This window comes from Rhagoletis zephyria, unplaced genomic scaffold (assembly GCF_001687245.7).
Source record: "Rhagoletis zephyria isolate East Lansing unplaced genomic scaffold, Rhagoletis_zephyria_1.1 Rzeph_scaffold_01548, whole genome shotgun sequence".
NCBI lineage: Eukaryota > Metazoa > Arthropoda > Insecta > Diptera > Tephritidae > Rhagoletis > Rhagoletis zephyria.
The window spans coordinates 31003-49001 of NW_016158632.1; the positions used below are offsets into that span (position 1 = coordinate 31003).

General features: G+C 35.9%; 1 protein-coding gene across 1 annotated transcript; it reads right to left on the bottom strand.

Annotated features, from left to right (window-relative positions):
• Nucleotides 1-8377: 8377 nt before the first annotated feature.
• Scm (Polycomb protein Scm) lies at nt 8378-13975 on the bottom strand. Its single transcript, XM_017618056.1, has 5 exons — nt 13452-13975; nt 12833-13385; nt 11852-12769; nt 10869-11777; nt 8378-10809 (listed from the first exon to the last, which is right to left on the bottom strand). Exons 2-5 carry the CDS (start codon nt 13343-13345, stop codon nt 10672-10674), a joined length of 2478 nt encoding a protein of 825 aa, XP_017473545.1. The 5' UTR covers nt 13346-13385; nt 13452-13975; the 3' UTR covers nt 8378-10671.
• Between the last annotated feature and the right edge of the window lie 4024 nt (nt 13976-17999).

Sequence of the window (17999 nt, forward strand, 5' to 3'; positions counted from 1 at the left end):
TAACTGTCCCTGTTCGAAGGAGTAGCGTCTAAAAAGTCAAAACCTTTCACCCAAGAAGAATTAACTGATTCGATAATGGACCTAGAATTACCTAAGGAATCTGCATTGGCTTCTAGATTAAAAAAGAAACTTGTTGGCGACATGTACAAAAGTGACAATCTGTTCTACTATAAGTAGGGTTGCCAGACATAAAATGCCGCAAGGGGTACCGGCAAGAATAAATTTGAGGGACTTGGGGTACAGTTGAGAAACAAAAAGGGGTATTTTTCGGGGGACAAATAAAACTAAATGTATTCAACTAAAAATTGATTTATTCGCTTAGGGAAAAACAACCCCGTTCACAAATAAAAATTATATATCATTTGCGCAAAAAAAAGTTACACTGGCCATCAAAACTGAGAGCATAGTAATTTTATTTTAAATATTTACAATGTTTTTTAGGTTAATTTTTTTTCTTGTTATTTCTCTTATAAAATTAATTTTCATACTTCAGCCAAAACCATAAGATTAATTCAAACTTTCAAACTTAGTAGAAACTCTAAAAAATGCAACAAATTTCCATAAAAACGTTGGACTTTTAAAACTGAATTCTTTGATATGCAGTTACATGGCTCATGAAAATTTATTAAAATAGGTGCAAGATTTACGCTGCTAAAAATCGCGTCCATTTTTTATGCTTTTTATGCTGATGCCTTTGCAAACAAAACAAAAAATAAAAAAACAACGCCAGTCTTTATGAATTGCACTTCTTATATGAAAAAACCGCTGCTTAAAACTTACACTAATTTTAATAGAATTTGATGCACATCCAAGAATTCAGATTAAAAAGTTCAAAATTTTGGTGGTTATTTGTTGCATTATTCTAAAATTTGTATTTAGTTTGCAAGGTTCATTGATATGGTTTTTTTTTTTTTAATGAATGAAAAATATTTTTATAAAAAATAACAAGAAAATTAACTTGAAAAACATTGTAGATATTTGAAAAAATCACCATGTACTCAGTTTTGATCGCCAGTGTCTGTACATAAAAAATATATGTACATATACACATGTATATATGTATGTATACATATTTAGTCTTAAATATGGCATAAAAATTTATCGATACTTTTCGTTCAACTTTCATTCAACTATTCGCCTATACGAATTGAAGAATACAAATACGCTTTAAGCGAAAAGTGAACTATTTCGGGCAAAAATGGGGGACCTACGCAACCTTCCATACCGAGGGGAGACAAGAAGACAAAACCAGGTATGTCCCCCCAATGGGGTACGTCTGGCAACCCTAACTATAAGAGAGCAAGACTTGCTACAACTTTTTCATTCCGAAAATGGTTTTTTTTTTGGTTCCGATGTGTTATTTTGGAAATAAGACTTTCAGAATACCAGAAAAATTAATTGCACCTTTTTATAGACACATCAATGCATAAATATCTATATTGTCCCCTCCTAGCACATAAAGCTGGCCCTTATTAAAGAATTTGTAAAGACGTTAGAAGAAAATGGACAATGGTTTTCTTATATAATGAGAAAACGTCCTGGGCTCGAATTTCATTCGATTGCAAACGGTCGTTCGTACGATCACGGAACCCTGGTCTAAGCACAGAAAAGATAAAACCGAGAATTTTCGGTGCCACACAAATAACAATCTTAAACAAGGATGCTGGGATTTCATAAAAATTTTCTTTGAAATCACAAATCCAGAAATTACTCCGAAATCCGGAAAGACATGCTAGAGAGCTTTAAATCCTTAGGCACCTTGAGCAATTCCCAGAAAATTGTGGATCCTATAGTGAAGAACAAGGTGAGCGGTTTTAGCATGACCTAAAAACTATGGAAGAGAGGTACCAAGGCCTATGGAATTGTCGTATGATGGCTGAGTCCTTTGGGGAATGTAACCTGAACACCTAATTCACAAAACTCGCGAAAGAAAGTTTTTAGGTACATAATAACGTAGTAAATGCAGTTCTCGATGCAAATTCTTCTGTGTGTTCTTCTGTAAAATTCAAAATCTAGAAAACTAAACTTGAATCGGTTATTTACCAAAGCCTGTATTTAAAGCAGCTCAGTTGAACTCCATTGAATTTGCCATATCGTAAAAATGCTGACTTATTCCCTTTGGTAATCAACCGATTCACCTAGAAAATCCAATTTTTTCTATTTACATATGTATATAATCAATATTAGGTCCTAAGTTAAGAAATAACCGAACCAAAACCACTCTTGATCAGTGTAACCACTTCACTTTTTCTCTCAAATCAATAATAAACAACCCATTTTCGTGTGATCTCGCTCCATAGAAAATTGGCAAATTGCACTGGTTAAAATAATTTGTTGATTCATCTTTCATGTTTGCTCATATTCATGTTGGTGCAGCCACAGTTCGGGTATTCGGCCAACCTTGTCAACTGGAAGGTGACAGGCCCGATGTAGGGAGACAGAGGTGGCGCAATCAGCAGTACCGCTACTTTGTTCTTGGCGAATTTGACAGAAACAGTTGTTCGTGTGACGTCATTTTAGCAAACTGTTTGTATGTATGCAGAGATGTTTATATGCATGTAAATATGGCGACCTCCATGGTTTGACGGTTGACACTCTTTCTCTCCTCCATCTCCAATTACTCTTTCCTATTCGTTGCTATCTTGACGTCATCACCCGCAGGAATGCGCAATCTTGTATTCTATCATTCTTGGGTGACAGGTGCTATCTATGTATGTCCATACATACATAATGTGACCAACTATTTCATAGCTCAAAGAAGTACAGAAACTTAAAACCAAAAATGTAACATATGTATTCAAACACACAATATCTCTTCTATATGTATTTGTATATATATTTTGTCAAACAGTAGATAATCATATTCGTGCTTTTTCATTATCGTTTCATTTATTTATTCTAAATTATAATTTTTTTTTTAAATAATACAAATTTGTATGTACACTCCTGCCGATCTGCGTTTTAATAACATTCGTTTTCGTTAGTACTGCTGGTGAATTTATTTTATATGTACATATGCATGTACACCCCGTGTCGTAATTATAAGCGCACCACATATTGACCAGTTTTAACAAATTCTCTTATTTTAATTATTTTTCTATAAAAATAGAGTTTATCCTTTGACAAAAACCGTATAAATCCAATTTCAATAATAATAATAGATTGGCGCCCATGATAAAAACATAGCAAGGTAGAACCGTTCTCTCAATTTGTCGGCCATGATTTTTTTTGAAGTTTGCCAACATTTTAAAATCATATAAAAGTGAAAATAAAAAATTGAAATTGTTCGAAATTGTTGTTGCTTGAGATTGAAAATGAAAATGTGTGTGTGAGTTTGTGAGTAAATTTAAAAATTAAAATGTTTGGAAACGTCAAGAATTTTAAAAGTGACTCTCAGCGGTTCTACCTTACTATATTTTTATCATGTTGGCGCCTACACATATTTATGTTAGTGTTTGGCCGAGCTTCTCCGCCTTGATGATGTCACACAAATGGGAGGGACCTACAGCTTTACGCCGACTCCGAACGGCGATTGTTTATTTATGAGAAGCTGTTTTTCATGGCAAAAATACACTCGGAGGTTTGCTATTGCCCGCCGAGGTGCCACCGCTGTTAAAAAAAAAAAAACCTTTTTTCTACATATTTTTTTGCGATGTTGCTTTGACCACGGCTTGAACCCAAGCGCGGCGGAGTGGAAGCGCGCACTGCTTACCATTACACCACAGCGGCCATTGTCCAATCAAGCCTTGTGTAATATTAAAAAAAAAATCACTTTCGTAAAAAAATTTAGCTTTTCAATTAGATTTCTTAGAAAGATTTTAGGTATGCAGTTTTGTAGTGCATTCAGTTTTAGTGCAATGGAGTGCAAGTTTGAAGTACCTGGGACGTACCGCTGATTTTTGGCAAAAAGTCCTAACTACTTTAAACTTGCACTTTATTAAACATATGTTCTAAAATTAAATGCGCTTTGAAGCAGCATACTCCAAACCTTTAATAGGGAATCTAATTAAATAGTTCGACATTTTTTCGAAAGTTTGTTGAATTTTTTTTATAAGTATTAGTATTTTGCACAAAGTTTGAAACCGGATTTATACGTTTTTTTTTTAAGAATAAACTAAATTTGTAAAACATTAAATGAAATTAAATAACAAAAAAAAAATTGTTTAAATGTGTCAATGAGTGGGCGCTTATGATCATTACATGGGGTGTATTTCAATGTGCATTTGCGCATACCTTGACTCTAAATACATACATACTGTCACTTTTTTATTTACATACGCCATTATGTCTTAAATAAGCAAACAAAACTTGTGGCTAAGTAATAAATTCTTTACTTGTACAATTGGTTTTGTAATTTTCATTTCAAAATAGGCCGTTAGTACCTATTTAATTTAAATGATATGAATTCACACAAAACAAAACAACGCCATAATTCAATCAAGTGTGACTTACTTGCAACACCAACCAGAATGGCGATCGTGGTCAATTGCAAAAAGCTTTGGAAAAAAGTAGCGAAACATTAAAAACAAAATGACTCAGATGAGGTTTAGCTGTATTTAAGCGACTAATAAATATTTGAAGAATAAGTTGGAAAAGACTTTAATCTTATAAAATTTAAAGCAAAAGTTTTTGTAATTTCTCCAATCTATTTTAGGGAAAACTTTCAATGCAAACTCAAAAACGTAAACAGGCCGGGTGAAGAACATGCGAAAATGTGCCCAGAGAATGCGAAAATGTGCCCAGAGAATGCGAAAATGTGCCCAGCAGCGAAATCAAGCGATAATTACTATAATTATAACTGTTTGCCTCTGTTTACTTTCAACTATCCGGTTATTTTTTATATATCTTTCGTTAACGTCGGATATTTTTATCGCTAAATACCTTATACATACACATGTACACATACATATGTACACACAGTAGCGGACACAAAGAGAATATACTTAAATATTTGTATTATAAAACAAATTACTTATATAAAAAAAAATTACTACATACATACCTACGATCAGTACATTTGCCAACTGACTGTAAATAAAATGAGAGGTTTGAGAAAGCCAGAATTGGCGGAAGCTGATAAAGTCACAATTTTGGCTTTGCATATTATGAATTCGTACGATGCACGATAAACGCTTGCATTCTGTTATCCCCTATTACGAACCGATGTTCGTCGTAGCAAATCCGGTAGTTAGCGCAACTTATTTGTGTTGGTTAACGATAAAAAAGTGAACAAAAACCACCGGCACTCAAAATAATACATCTGTCGGGCGTATGAAAAGAACATTCCGCCCTCTGTTGAATATCGTAATCGTCAGTAAAAGTGACGATACGGCCGTCGTCGGTCATGTTACTGATGCGCTGACGATCGTCGACGATGACGATATTCAGCATAGGGCCGAATACGAAAACTAATTTCTACGATAAGCTTGCCAGCAGTTATCGTCTATCATATGGAAATTCAAAATAGGGGGGTTACTTAGATTTTTGGCAGAAGACCGGATCTATAGAACGCAGAGCTAATTCAGAACAAATTAAGAAAAAGCCGGATAAACCGTCTGTATTTTACATATATGAATTTTCTCTGTAGTAACACTAACTGCTAGTCAGAAATCATGACCAAAATTAAAACATGACTGCCAAAAATAGATATAGCTTTAATTTCGAGATCAGTAAGGCCAAGTAAGTTCAAAATATTTTGGATGGCAAGTAAAACAGAAAAAATTGGTGAAAAATTCACACTTGGTGGGGTTCACCGATCCCACTACTGTCAATGGGAAATACACCATACGCTGAACCGGACCGACTATACAAATATGGTATATTATAGACAGGACAGTGATCGATAATCAATCCACACCTTCGCCAACTCTCACCTCTTGAAATCCATCATCGGATCCCCTATCGCAGACGCAGAGCTCGGGGTGCTTCGTGAGACCCTCGCCTAAAATATTCTAATAAACGGTTTGAAAGCGGTTTGAAAAAACCGAGTCAATCATCATAATGTCCCCCGAATTAAGCCGAGGGAATTATACAACTACAATGGGGTGGAAATAAGTAAAGTGTCAGCTCCTAGAAACTTGAACCAATCGCCAAGCCATTGCCCCGAAAACCTTCAATGGACTAAACTCCAGAAGCCACGGGTCAAGCACGATTGGAGAAAAGCAATCTTTGCCGACAATCGACGCTATGATTTCCAAAATAGTATCGATGGTCAGATTTCTTTTAGGTAAAAAATATTTGGCTGGACTCTCCGAGTAATAATTCCAGAAGCTAAAACTCCCCCCAAAGAAGGCCTTCATGAGAGTCAAGAGGCTTTCCTTTCTCCTTACTTTTCTTCCAGAAGGGACATAGGGAAGAGTTCTTCTAAAACTGCTTTTTTAATTCACAGAAATCATCCCTAAAGGAAGTATTTATTTAAGGTTCAAATCAAATATGTACATATATTCATTTGTAATGCTTAATTCGCCTAAATTGTGAATAGAAAAATGCCTTCTAAAAGGCATGCCTTTTTCAGCCATTTAGAATGGCTTCACTTAAGAAGACCTACCTAAATTACCTGCTGGGACATAAAAAGTGTTTTATCATCGGTCCTGCCTTTGAAGAGTTGTCGCTTCTAATGCGAGGCGGATAAATTTACTTTTCGCAGAAATATATTTCAATGCTGATAGCATCGGTTTGAAATTAACGTCATCGCACATGCGGTCCAATAATTCTTCCGCATGTAAATAAAACAAAATAATCACCTTTTTAAGGTTGTCCTCTTATTTAGCCGCTACTGTATGTACATTCATATGTATACGAATTTGTTTTTAATAAGCCACCACAAACTTTCAGCTATTTCTCGTACATATGTACGCATCGTTTGCAAATATGTTTATACATTTCCAACTGTTATCGATAATGGAAGCTGCAGAATTCTTCTATNCATCGGTTTGAAATTAACGTCATCGCACATGCGGTCCAATAATTCTTCCGCATGTAAATAAAACAAAATAATCACCTTTTTAAGGTTGTCCTCTTATTTAGCCGCTACTGTATGTACATTCATATGTATACGAATTTGTTTTTAATAAGCCACCACAAACTTTCAGCTATTTCTCGTACATATGTACGCATCGTTTGCAAATATGTTTATACATTTCCAACTGTTATCGATAATGGAAGCTGCAGAATTCTTCTATTTCGTTCAAATACATTCCAACGTCAACTAACAAGTATGTATTTATGTTATTCCCTACATATCGGTAACATTCCATAATTACTATTTTACCTACATATTTACCCATACATGTACTTAACATATGTGTGCATATATGGGTTGAATTTGCGTTTTAAGGTGCCTTTTTTTAAATATATAGTTGTATATGAGATTGTTTATAACTGTTTTGTTGATTTAAGTTTTCGTTTGCATTCATTTAACTATTGCTATGAGTACAGTAAAGCTATATATTGTAATTTTGCAGTTGAATCTAAAGTATTAATTAGCTTATTTGCGCTATNGCCTTCTAAAAGGCATGCCTTTTTCAGCCATTTAGAATGGCTTCACTTAAGAAGACCTACCTAAATTACCTGCTGGGACATAAAAAGTGTTTTATCATCGGTCCTGCCTTTGAAGAGTTGTCGCTTCTAATGCGAGGCGGATAAATTTACTTTTCGCAGAAATATATTTCAATGCTGATAGCATCGGTTTGAAATTAACGTCATCGCACATGCGGTCCAATAATTCTTCCGCTGGTAAATAAAACAAAATAGTCACCTTTTTAAGGTGTCCTCTTATTTAGCCGCTACTGTATGTACATTCATATGTATACGAATTTGTTTTTAATAAGCCACCACAAACTTTCAGCTATTTCTCGTACATATGTACGCATCGTTTGCAAATATGTTTATACATTTCCAACTGTTATCGATAATGGAAGCTGCAGAATTCTTCTATTTCGTTCAAATACATTCCAACGTCAACTAACAAGTATGTATTTATGTTATTCCCTACATATCGGTAACATTCCATAATTACTATTTTACCTACATATTTACCCATACATGTACTTAACATATGTGTGCATATATGGGTTGAATTTGCGTTTTAAGGTGCCTTTTTTTAAATATAGAGTTGTATATGAGATTGTTTATAACTGTTTTGTTGATTTAAGTTTTCGTTTGCATTCATTTAACTATTGCTATGAGTACAGTAAAGCTATATATTGTAATTTTGCAGTTGAATCTAAAGTATTAATTAGCTTATTTGCGCTATGATTGCGTTTCTTTGAGAGTGTTTATATATTTATGTATGTGAGTAACACTATGTGTTACCTGCTGTGAATATTTATACTTTTTCCAAATTAGATAGAAATCGATACGTATAAGAAGNCCTGGGACATAAAAAGTGTTTTATCATCGGTCCTGCCTTTGAAGAGTTGTCGCTTCTAATACGAGGCGGATAAATTTACTTTTCGCAGAAATATATTTCAATGCTGATAGCATCGGTTTGAAATTAACGTCATCGCACATGCGGTCCAATAATTCTTCCGCATGTAAATAAAACAAAATAATCACCTTTTTAAGGTTGTCCTCTTATTTAGCCGCTACTGTATGTACATTCATATGTATACGAATTTGTTTTTAATAAGCCACCACAAACTTTCAGCTATTTCTCGTACATATGTACGCATCGTTTGCAAATATGTTTATACATTTCCAACTGTTATCGATAATGGAAGCTGCAGAATTCTTCTATTTCGTTCAAATACATTCCAACGTCAACTAACAAGTATGTATTTATGTTATTCCCTACATATCGGTAACATTCCATAATTACTATTTTACCTACATATTTACCCATACATGTACTTAACATATGTGTGCATATATGGGTTGAATTTGCGTTTTAAGGTGCCTTTTTTTAAATATAGAGTTGTATATGAGATTGTTTATAACTGTTTTGTTGATTTAAGTTTTCGTTTGCATTCATTTAACTATTGCTATGAGTACAGTAAAGCTATATATTGTAATTTTGCAGTTGAATCTAAAGTATTAATTAGCTTATTTGCGCTATGATTGCGTTTCTTTGAGAGTGTTTATATATTTATGTATGTGAGTAACACTATGTGTTACCTGCTGTGAATATTTATACTTTTTCCAAATTAGATAGAAATCGATACGTATAAGAAGAAAGCCTTATAATTTATCTTTTATAAATTTTAGTAAAGAATAAACTCATAAGTAATTTAAGAAGTATGTAGGTACAAAAGTTATGCGACTCAAACCGAGACGACGTCAATTCAAATATATGTATACGTATGTGAAACATTCAGAGTCATTGCGAGAGTCGTGTCGAATGCAAGTCGTTTTTCGAGAGTCGAATCGTATCGAAACTTTCATGTCATTGCCCAGAATTTCGACTCGACTAGTGTATTAAAACGGAAAAACTTGGCAGCGCTGCATTATTTTCGACGTTTACTTATTTCAGCACGATAGTAGACAATGCCAATGTTGTCGAGTTGTACAATTTAGCCTAGCTTACGACTTACGCAATAAGGGCGATTTAAACATTGCAATTGGTTGGGGAAATTTAGAATCCCATAAAAACATTGATGCGCAGAGGCCGCGTCGAATTCAATAACACGAAGTGACCCATGTAATCAAATCGGCAATACTGCAGCACTGATGAATGTTTGCAATGTTTTTACAACGTCCCAACTGATATATAAAGCTGCTGGAAATTCACACCGAACATCATACTTGAAACTCGAACAATTCCTATATTGAGCGCTTGCATTCGATTGGTAATATACTCGTAAGAAATGTGGTTTTGAAATAGGTCCTTTTTTAACAGTTGATCGCGATTTGGTGAACAAAGTTCTTCGATGTTAAACAGTGTGTATCTTTGGAAATTAATAGATGATTGCTGCCTGTTTAATTAAATAACTATTACTTGATTTACATATTTTATTTTATCCTCTTCAATTACAGATTTTTGATGACAAAATTAAATTTACTCTCTTATTCAAAATTTAGACTTTTTAATTAGTTTGTAGTCCGCTCGGATTTGTGTTTTTTTTATAATTACATATGTATGTATGTGCAGAAATAAATATGTATATTTATGTATGTATGTTTACATTAAAAAGGAAGTTTTATTTTTAATTAACATTTCTAATGCTTATTGTGCCATAGTAATAATTCAAAGAAATTCATATATGATATTTCATTTCACTTTTTAATAACTTTTTTCATACACTTAGGTTTCTAATAATCTTAAACAAATATACATAGAATCATGTAAAAATGCTCTTTACTCTTCTGTAAAAATATACATACGTAAAATATGTAAGTTTAGTATAGTGAATTTAAAAGTACAAATTTAAGCACGCTATCTCATAAATTACTTGAAATTTTATTTTAGTTTAGTAAATTTTTAATTCAAATATACGTAAAGGTACCCATGTCATAGAAATTATTTCCAACAATTCCAATTTCTTGTGTACGTTTGGAATGCGCTTCTTTAACTCTAACTTTAGATAAGTTTTTCTAACGTTTATAATCTATTCATTTTCAACTGGTTTTACAAGAGTCCTTAGAATCGTCCAACCGCCAATGATGCTATTTAAGTGTTTTCATCGTAAGCGCCCCTTTGTAACCGATTTTGGTATTTCCCCTTTTTCAATTCACTTATAATGACATATTGTTTCGCCTACCATTAACCTTATTTACTAAATTGCATATCTTTAAGGCTGGTCCCAACTTGAGACCCATATACTTCATCATCATTTCCGAGTTGAGAAGCAGCAGCGCTTTTCCATCGATTTCCTGCAGAGAAACGAGAATTCCAAATATTCGTATGGTCTTTTATTTAAAATGAGACTTACATGTTTTCTGAAAAGATCACCGTGTACAGCAAGTGTGCTGTCATTGCTTTCGATGAACTGTATTACTTCCTCAATTGACCAATCCCCGGGATGTGAACGTATTGAAGGTAAAGATGCAGAATTCAGTGACGATGCCGATGCTGCTGGTGGTGCTGCAGGCGGAAAAACTACTGCACCTGCAGCGGCCGCCGCTGTCGATGAAGCCGACTGCGAACCGCTAAATGGTGTCGACACCGATGTAGGCAAGGATGCGCTAGACGAGAGTGTCGATGGCGACTTGTATGTGGAGGATCCAAGAACTGTGTTAACAACACTTGATTGTTCCGGATGCACTTCGGCTACCAGTGGAGCAAGATACTTCGCATTTGAGTTTGACGAATTCGCAACACTGGATGTGGTGATTGGGATCTGTTTTGAATCATCTTGATTGTTGAGATGATGCAGACGAATTTGGCGCAAAGATTGCGCTTGTGATGCAGTCGATGTACCATTTGTGTTCGGTTCAACCTTAATTTGCACTGGTACTAAATTGTTATTATTGATTGATAATTTGTGGTCGGCATCGGGTTTAGGAATGCTAGCACCAACTGCAACCATAACTGGCGCAGAAGATGAGTCCACCACATGTGACAAAGTAGTTGTTGATGTGGGCATTTCCTGTTTGATAATGTGAGACTTTTCGCTCAATAAACCGAGTGCTTTGCGTTTCTCAGGAATAACTGGCGACGTGGGAGGAGTTGAATTCTGTGACAACTGCCTTTTCTTAGCCATGGCACATTTCTCACATTCTTCCGTAGCGGGTACCAACGATATGAGATTAGGGCATGCTCTGCATGTGGTGCATAGTGTTTCGATGAATTGTGCCAAACTATCGTCATCCCTCATTCGCAACTGCGAAGGGATTTTAACCTAAGGGATTTCAAATTACAAAGTCATTTACTAGATATGTTTTCTTATGATAATTCTCGAATTGCCACACTTACAGTGAAGTTCTTTCCTGCTGCTGGCACAATGTGAACATCTCCTTCTAGCGCGAATAATAGTTTCGAGAGCTGTTGGGTGTCTGTGCTGGCAGCCAGAACTTCTTGCAAACATAATTTCGCCAAGGTTTGATGAGTGGGTCCAGTGACCATTGAGGGCAACTTAGAGCTGTTTACGAATGGTCCTCCCTTGCAGTTTGTGTGGAAGTGTGCGGTGACTGGTGTTGCTGGGAGCATGGCGTCTGTCTCCTGGACGAAAGTGTAGCGTGGCCGGGGGCTGCGGTGCTTACTCGAACTCGAATCGGTACGCGATTTATGACCCGGCGGTTGCATTGGATGACAACTACGTGCACACCAACCGACCGGAAATATATCCCGGGAGTCGTAGCTACACCAGTAGTCGAACGCTCCGCGCCACCCATCGAATGTCACATGAATTTGGTCGTCTTTAATCGCATCAACCGTCGCACAGCAAATCAGTTGAGGATTTTTCTTGTCGACCGCCTCGAGCTTTTGGCCAACTTTGAAGAGATTCTCCAAGGGGCCTGGCGGCTCCGGCTGGAAAATCTCTTCCGGTGCAACCATTGCGTTATTTAGTATCTTGCACAGGTAACCGGGCCAGCTGGAGGCATTCATGCGAAAGCCGAGTGGTGGTTGCAACATGCCGCCGTTCTTCTCACAGTGCCCAATCGCATGGATCTCATTCGAGTCGACTAAGCGCCAAAAATCATTTTGACTGTCACTGCCATCCAAGCGCAGTCGCAGCCGAGATCCGAGCACTCCCACAACCGTCGCAATACATGTCGATGTAACGTTACGCGGATCCAATGCCTCTAGTTTCATGCCAATTTTAAAATCGTTGATTGGCGGATTTAGCGCTTGCTTAAAGCAATCTGGTGGTGCCGCCACACTGCCAGTTTCCTAAGATAGCAGAGAAATATTAAATATTTAAATATAAAAAAATAAGCAACGCCTAAAAATTACCTCTAAATAAGCATCCCAATCAAATACGTGGAAACTCTCATACTGAAATGGACCGGTTGGAGTGCAGGAACCACCGCCAATTGATGACAATTTGCCACGTTCCGAATCGCCACGTCCACCAACGCCGCCGCTGTTATGTTGTCTCGTTGAACCGTTCTTTTTCTGATGTTTGTTCATGCACATTACTGAACAAAAATCTTTATTTGGCGCGCCTTCCCTTATGACATTATCGCATTGCGTGCAGGCGCCTTTGTTGTAGGCTTTCCGAAATTCTGCAATGCACGTTTCCGAACAGAATTCCTTCTTGCCGTTCTGTGTGGGTAGCACATACTGTAGCAGTTGCTTACTTTCGCCGCACCACGTACAAGTGGCGCGTTTGGCCGGTCGCCCACGAGAGCGCTGATTGCCATTGTTATTTTGGCCTGATGATGTGGGCGTGGAGGACGCAGTGGTCGAAACTCCAGTACCGTTCGAGCTCGTATTACTGCTATTTGACTCCCTTCCGCCCGACATTGCTGTCGTTTGAAACCTATATCGTATTTGTGGCCCGCTCCTATAATTATTTTATGGTTCTTATTAACTCGTATAGCTTTCGCCGGTGGCAAGCTCGTTGACTTACGACGCCACACACAAACACAGCTTATTCTAAATTTCTGTTCGGCAAGTCTTTCTCACTTTTACTGATTGGCGAAAAGAACTTTCGCAAAAATGGAATAATTATTATCATTTTACACTTTCAATGCTTTTTACACTAGCGCCAGCCATTTAGCGAGATTCTTTTTCATTGCAGTGGATTCTGGATGGATTCTCGGCGTTTTGCTGTACTGCCTATTGCCTTTCAAAATGTCAAATTTGGCGTTCTTTCATTTTCTCCCACTCTCTCTCGCTCTAACCACTAGTGAGCTCTTTTTAACATTATGCCAAGCGCGTTCTACGCTTTATTTTTCCAATTATCACGTAATAAGTTTTTCATAGATATTTTTGTATAATTTTTACTAGCAAATAGTTCACCAAGTTTTATTAAATGTTTTATTATTTTACAAGCAAGTTAATCTTTCTGCACACGTATATATTCGCGAGGAATTTTCTATGTTTTTCCACAGAGCTGCAGGCAAACAGAACGTTTGACGTTTCTGACGCAAATTCGCAACAGGGTTACCAACTCTTACGCCTGCCGATTTCGTCGAAACAAATCCCTTTGCGAAAGTCGCTTTAAATAAAATTCCATTTCTGCTCATCTTTTAATAATCGCTTGAGTGAAAAAATATAATGCAACTAAAAAAATAAATTAACAGACAAACGAGCAAAGAAATTCTGCACTCGACTTTTACAGCATATCTACTCGAGCGGTTGTAACTAGGGGCTTCCATGATAAAAAATTATCATGGGAGCTTCTAGTGATATCTTCATACTTCCATAAAACCATCAAGAAAAAACTAAAAAATTTGCGTGTTGTAACATTGATATCTCGCTGCCAGGAGTGACATTAAAAATTTTAGTCTTAAAATATACTTTTAACTACTAATATACTTTAATGCATAACCGTTAAGATTATTGTATTGTTTTCATGGACTGTTTGAATAAATGAAATGATTAAAAAGAAAATTCAAATTTTAAAAATCATTCAGCGTCGCATTTAACATTGATTCGCATTTGCCGGCGAACGCATGTTGGGTACCTTCACTTTTAGGTCGCAAATCTGGTAAGAGCTGGTGACCCTTACTCAAAACAAATTACATCTAGTACAATATGTTAGATTCTATTACAATAAATTCTGGATTGGCTCTCAAAAAGGGTTTTGGAAATGTCTACCGCAGGTGTGTGTCACTAACTGTGGTTCGTGGCTTTGCTAACGGTGTCGAAAAACAAACTTGTTCGCTTACTGCCAATGCAAGCACTGTTGATAAGTTAANATCGCAAACCTGGTTAGAGTTGGTGACCCTTACTCAAAACAAATTACATCTAGTACAATATGTTAGGTTCTATTACAATAAATTCTGGATTGGCTCTCAAAAACGGGTTTTGGAAATGTCTACCGCAGGTGTGTGTCAGTAACTGTGGTTCGTGGCTTTGCTAACGGTGTCGTAAAACAAACTTGTTCGCTTACTGCCAATGCAAGCACTGTTGATAAGTTAAAAAAAACTTTATTTCCTGGATATACACATCAGGGTTGCTGCGAATATTATTCCGAAATAAAATTCCTTTCCGGATAATAAACAAACCGCCTGTCCAAATTAAACAAATCTGGTATAATATGAAAGTGGACTGAAATAGCTTTTAATCAAAAATAACGAACGACCTCTAATTATATTTTTTTTTTATAATTTAATACTAAAGAAATTTATATACCTGACACAAAGTTTGTTATATGGTAAATAATTAACATTTTTTATTTAAATATTTTTCAATATATGGCTATCCTAGTTTAAACATTTCAGTTTTAAAGCTATTTAAGTCCTCTTTCATTTGATACATTTTATTAACATTAGATTAACAACAAAAAAAATAAAGCAAAAGCTGGTCAAAATAAGGCTATAATTCTGCATTTTCATGTATGTATATATAAAAATGTCTGTTTGACAGATACAAACCCACATAAACCTTTATTATTCTATATATTTGAATGCAAAGAAATTCTACTTTGTTTATGCTATAACAGACGTAGTGTGTCGATTAGGTCACATTCAATTTGCGTTATCTATAAATTCGGTGACCAGCAGAGAACAGCTTTGAGTATGATCGAGCCTTTTTGATCACACTCACTAAAAATCAAGCACAAGCGAACGCCACACTCGGCTACTATGTGTTCGATCGAGATGCATACCCGACAGCTGCTTTGGTTACGAACGAGTCTGTTCGATCACCCTCGCTATAAATTGAGCACAAGCGAACACCACACTCGGACACCCGCAGCTAACCCGAAAATTTGTGTAACAATGAAACGGACACCCGAACATTGCGATAAAATGCAGGACAACAAAGAAATTTACGCTGAAGGTAACTGGCGCCAATATGTTCCCACAAAGCATACGAAAATGTTGTTGCTTTGTGCTTGTGCATACGCAATGAAAAAATTAGAAGCGAAGTAGACAAAAATGTTTTTGCATCTATTTCGTATAGTTTCGCGTGGAAAGCTGTGTGTGTATATATTAGAACACAGCCTAAAACTATGTAGGTACATAAGTACTTTTACAAAAAATAAATGTGCACCGAGTGTATAGGGCTTGGGCATTGCCGATCTACACACATTTATACCTAAATGGATGTAGGCGTCGTGATGCCGCATTTTGTATGAGCAAAAATATAAGAAATGGTTAAATGTACACTTAAACAAACTACCGAAAAATTCAACCTTCTCTTTACCCTCTACGCACAAAAACTAAGAACACCGCGATGAGAAGGCAACATTTTTTGTAGAAACAAAAACGTCATAAGCCAATCAAGAAAATTTTGTGCACACTCGGGTTGAAACTCGAACACCCGGGTATATTGAGCTGCAAAGCACCCGAACCCAATCAAGTATGTATGAAAAGCAATCGGGTGTTGTGGCCAACATGTTCGTCTTGAGCTCAGTCGATAACGAACAATACTTCTGCTCGTATACAGAGAACGATGCAAAACGGGTTTTGTTAGATGATCGAGTATACACGAAAATCATGCACCCGCTGCAGATGTCTGGTGACCAGATCTCTGTGGACAAAAATCGAGACATTTCTAAAGCATCGAATTTGAACATACAATTTAGTTTTTAAAATAAAAAGACATACCATCTTTTCATACAGTTCTATTTAAAACAAATCAAATAGAAAAAGACTTGAAAAATTATCGTAAAAATGTATACACGTAATACATATATACGGTGGCGAAAATGTAGATAGGGAAAATACATTTTACCAAGTTTTGGCAACGGTAAGTTAAAGCTACTTAAAATTTGCACTTTGACTTGAATGGGTTACAAAATGCAAACTCAGTATGTTTCTAAAAAATAGAATTACAAAGTTCAAATTTTTTTACCTAACTTTGTCGAGTTTTACTAATTTTTGTAGAAAGTTTAAAATTTTGACTTACATGGTCTTTGTTAGATAACGAGCTACACTTTCACAAAAAATTATAAACATTAAAGTGCTGAACACATTGAAAACGACGAGCTACGGGCCACAGCTACCAATCTTCACGCGGCAGCTACATCATGAATTTGTATGAGTTTGACATAAAAGAAGAGGTAGAACCTTATCTGTCGCTGGAAAAATAGAAATAGATCTAATCTGGCCACAATCACAGTTGAAGTGTAGCTCTATCTAGATAAGAGTACATGTTAAAATAATTTGACAGCTGTTGTCCGTAGCCCGTCGTTTTCAATGTGTTCAGCACTTAAATAATCCATAGGGGTTAGGATAGTTATTTTTCATAATTTCACTAAATTCAAGTAAGAATCGCTTCATTAAAAAAAACAACAAAGCTTAACAAATAATTACAAGCACTTAAAAAAAAATGAGAAGAATGATGGACTCCAATATAGCGAGAGTACCAGTTTGACAGAATAAAACATAGCCGAAGGTCATAGAAAATATGGATGCTAGCTATGTTCATGTCTCCCTTATATTTTATGTTCTTTGTGATAACGAAAGTGCTGACACGCTTGTACGAGAATTGTTTCTGGGCCAGAGTACTGGAAGACTTTTGTCAAATTAATAAAAAAATTTAATCGGTACAAATATGAAAAATCGGAACACTTATACGTTGGACTTTTAAAAAANTAGCCGGTACAAATATGAAAAATCGGAACACTTATACGTTGGACTTTTAAAAAATATTCAGCGGAACAATTTTCTCAAATTCGATACTAATGGTCACCGTATCTATAAACCATTTTAAAGCGCTATAGTTGTACGAGGTGTCCTCTCATTTTGAAGTGAAGTGAACGTAATTACAAATAACAGGGTAGATTCAAATCAGTTAACCAACGCAAAAAGTGGCTAATTGCCAGCGTTGACGTACATATGTATATATTTTCGGAGGCTCCGCAATTTCCGTTCGACTTTTTTGAAAAACATCCTCGGAAACAAATACATAGGTGAGTTCATATATATGTTAATACAAACATACATAAGTATGTATGTAAGCTAAACTCATGCTGTCCATAATCGGGAAGGTTGTCAAATTAATT